This window comes from Hevea brasiliensis, chromosome 8 (assembly GCF_030052815.1).
Source record: "Hevea brasiliensis isolate MT/VB/25A 57/8 chromosome 8, ASM3005281v1, whole genome shotgun sequence".
Taxonomy (NCBI): domain Eukaryota; kingdom Viridiplantae; phylum Streptophyta; class Magnoliopsida; order Malpighiales; family Euphorbiaceae; genus Hevea; species Hevea brasiliensis.
The window spans coordinates 92,807,406-92,811,573 of NC_079500.1; the positions used below are offsets into that span (position 1 = coordinate 92,807,406).

Here is a 4,168-nt window from a genome sequence, read left to right on the forward strand (position 1 = left end):
ATACATAATCAATGGACTTGAAGATTACGATCACTGAGAATTTATAATAGGGTTTATGTATCATTCATCTATAATAAATTTTAATAGCAGTCAATGAGATTTGAAAATCAAGATGAATTATTGAGAATTGTTATACGCTTAAAACTCTTTAATTTTTTTTTTTTACTATTATCCTATTGGTTTATCTGCCATGAATAGTTTTAATTAATTAATGATATGAGAGACTGAAAGTAGTCTAATAGAAAGGAATTAGATAATTTTGATTAAACAAAAAGGAGACACAACAAAAATTTTCTGTATAATTTAGAGCCTCTTTATCTTTCCACTAGTTTCTTTCAAACGTGGCAAGAATAAAAAGGACATGAAAAAGTTTTCTATTTAATTTAATTATAGCAGTTGGAATACTACAGAAATATTTTAAATTTTCAGTTTAAATATAATTTTGCTATTACTTAATCTTCCATGATTGATGTGGCAAGGGATAAGCTTGGTGGAATTTTTTTTTTTAGTATTAAGAAAGGAGGGTCTAGTGGAGATAAAAGAGAATCATAGAGGGAACTTTACTAAAGAATGTGAGGAGATCATAAGATAAGTAAAAGCATATCAAATATATTCTATGATCTCTTCCTCACCCAAAGATGACCTAATTCTGATTCTGATCATGCTTCAAAAGAAAGCTAAAAAGGGGTCCATACCCAAATGGCAAAGGCTTTGAATTTACCAAAATGCATGCCTACTATTCTTTTCTTGCCTTATGCATTGCATATTGAATTTATGCCTTTGCCAATGATTTTTTTTAAAAAAAAAATAATAATAAAAGAATGGCAATAGGAATTTAATTTAACAGAAAAATTGGGGTGCCAATTGATTTCTTCAACCCAAAATGGCTCCAATTTGTTGAAACAATCGTAAACTCTAAGGGCCAAGTCATTATATATACTATAAAAATAAATATTAAATTATTACGACTCTGTTTATTTGAAGGAAAATATTTTTTTGAGCGTTTAAATTATTTAAAAAATTAAATCAAAAAACTTAATATTAAAAGCAAAATAAATATAAAACACAAGAAAATGACATCCTAAAATTAGAAAATCGTTTTTGCAAGCTTTACTTTTTGGAGAGACTCCAACTATTTTTTAATATTTTTCAGTTAATTTTTAATGTCATATTAAATAACAAAAAATATTTTCACAGATAAGTTATTTTTTAAAAAAAAAAGCTAAATTATTATATAACATATTTTAAAATATTTTAAAATTATTAAATTTATAATTCATTGAGAAAAGAGATACATGATATTATTATTGAGGACTCTTTACAAATTGAAACTCAAGGGCAGGCAGGCAGGCATCCTTTGACAGTATGCATGCATGGCAATTTAGTCAATTTACAGGCTTAACAAGGTTCCTTACTCACTAAGAAGCATACATAATTAATCTAGCCATTAATTCTACGTATACATCAGATAAAGTAAAAAGCAAATAGAGAAAGTTGATAAGCATTTTCAATTTCTTGAATCTTTTAGAAACATATATAATAAAGAAAAGCATTGCCGCCCATTAAAAGAGAAAAGCTGAACAAGACACCATAACAAGAAAAGATGCTGCAGGAATACAAAGAGAAAAGGAGAGATACTCATACAAGTGTTTAGAAGGAGAGAGGGAATTGAACTAGCTAGGTGCAAGTGCAACAAACAGAAATTAGATTAAAGAAATGTATAGATTTAGCAACACAGTTATTGGGTTCTTGAATCTTTTCACTCTCTTAGCTTCCATACCTATCATTGGTGGAGGCTTATGGATTGCAAGAAGCAGCACAACCTGTGAAAGTTTCCTCCAAACCCCACTTCTGGTTGTGGGTTTTGTTGTGCTCATAGTTTCACTAGCTGGCTTCATTGGAGCTTGTTTTCATGTAGCATGGGCACTTTGGGTCTACCTCGTGGTCATGTTGTTCCTTATTGCAACCTTAATGGGATTGACTATTTTTGGGTTTGTTGTCACAAGCCAAGGTGGTGGTGTGGCTGTTCCTGGTAGGGTTTACAAGGAGTATAGGCTTCAAGATTATTCTCCTTGGTTGAGAGATAGGATTAATGATCCTGACTATTGGAGAACGATTAGAAGCTGCATAGTGGGTTCCAGGACTTGTGCCAAGCTTGCCTATTGGACTCCTCTTGATTATACAGAGAAAGACATGTCTCCCATCCAGGTAAATCTTTATTATTATTATTATTATTATTATTATTATTATTATTATTATTGTGTTCATTGATCAAATAATTATACAATAGAAATACTTCTTCTCCTTCAATAAAACACTAGAAATTAGATTTTATGTTGATAGTCAGTTGCAGAATTAGAAATTTACCTCGAGGTAAATACTAATTAAGAAGAAATTAAATAAAATCTTGATAAAAATATAGACACTAAAATAAAAATATAAAATATTAAGAGATCAAAATCAATTAATATAAAAAGTAATGAAATTTACATATACAAGTGCAGAGGTCAAAATAAAAATAAAAAAATTGAAGAAAATTTTTTTTTAAAAAAAAAATTAAAATTTGTAAATAAAATTTTAATTTTAAAAATTTTAGGAGACAAACAATAACTTTTAAAAAATATATCAAAATTTATGAGTAAAATTTTAATTTTAAAAATTTTTGGAGCCGGTTGTCCCTTTAAAATTTCGTCCATGTTAAGCTTATATTAATATGCTTGTGAGTTAGCATTAAGTTTTAATTTAGTAATATTGAAATTGTGGTGAGTTCGAGTTCTAATCGAGTTCAACTTTCAAGTGAAACAAAATAATAAGGAAAAAAAAATTGTAAGTTCAATAAAATGATAAATAACAAATTTCTTTTGTTTGGGTGAAGTCTGGATGTTGCAAGCCACCAACTTCATGTAACTACTACATGCCAACAATGTTGCCTCAAGACCCAGATTGCTACAGATGGAACAATGCCCCAACTTTACTTTGTTATGGGTGTGATTCTTGCAAAGCTGGAGTGCTTGAAGATGTGAGAAGGGATTGGCACAAGCTCTCAGTACTTAATATTGTGATGCTTGTGCTTCTCATTGGGATCTATTCAATAGGATGTTGTGCTTTCAGAAATACAAGAAGGGCTGAAACTGATTACCCCTATGGAGAAAACAGGATGAGCAAAATCAGACCCAGATGGGATTATTATTGGTGAGTGAAATCAAACACCCATTATCCTTTTCTTTTATTTTATTTTCTTGGAAATTTTAATAGATATAAACTTGACAGAAAAAGGGGAAAAATAAAAAAAAAGGATATATATATATTTTTATATTTTTTTTATTTTTACATTATAAAATAAAAATCATCTTTAATTAACTACGTAAACATTCCAACCTCCATTCTCCTAATTTTCCAATAAAAAAAAAGTACATATGCTTACTGAGTCTTTCAAGTGTTTGATAATTTATTCTACAGTCTTGTTTTTAAGAATTGGTAGGGCCTTCTAGGCATTATTAATATCAAATTAAAGAGTAGGCATGCATGTCTCTCTCTCTCTTTTTCTCTTACTGTTGGAGATGATGGTTTGAACAGGTGGAGATGGTGGCATGACATGAAAGAACGACTTTACTAGAAGAAAGTTCCAATGGTTGTGTTGAAAATTTCAGTGGGTATGTTTGCTGCTGCTGCTGCTGCTGATTTAAAGAGGAGACAATTCTGTTGTTTTGAAGTGGAAATTGGTGGCCATATATATATATATATATATATATATATATATATATATATATATATATATATATATATATATATATATATATATTGGAAGTTTCAATCTCACCTTCTTTCTTTTCACACAACTTCTCTTTGTCTGTTGCTTTTTTTTTTCTTTGTACAAAGATGAATTTCACTTTTAATTTCCAAAAATTATATATGCCCATTTCTCTTTCTCTTTTTCCTTTACTTTGCCTTTTGATATTTCTTCAATTTCTCTATGTGCATCAAAAGACAAAAGCTGCTTCTAGTACACATTTTTTTAACAGCAAATGCCAAATACATTGCAGGAAAATGGGCATAACAAAAGCTCATTGATTCAAGAAAGTTGGATTTTAAGAAAGTTTTATAAAGTAATGATAGGTCTTTTATAAATTTATATTTGAGAGTACTCATGATTTTATAAGATATTTTT

General features: G+C 29.0%; 1 protein-coding gene across 1 annotated transcript; it reads left to right on the plus strand.

Annotated features, from left to right (window-relative positions):
* Window positions 1-1,512: 1,512 nt before the first annotated feature.
* Window positions 1,513-3,913, plus strand: LOC131182348 (tetraspanin-6-like). The gene is made up of 3 exons (XM_058151641.1): window positions 1,513-2,208; window positions 2,876-3,192; window positions 3,577-3,913. Exons 1-3 carry the CDS (start codon window positions 1,717-1,719, stop codon window positions 3,614-3,616), a joined length of 849 nt encoding a protein of 282 aa, XP_058007624.1. The 5' UTR covers window positions 1,513-1,716; the 3' UTR covers window positions 3,617-3,913.
* The last annotated feature ends 255 nt before the right edge of the window (window positions 3,914-4,168 follow it).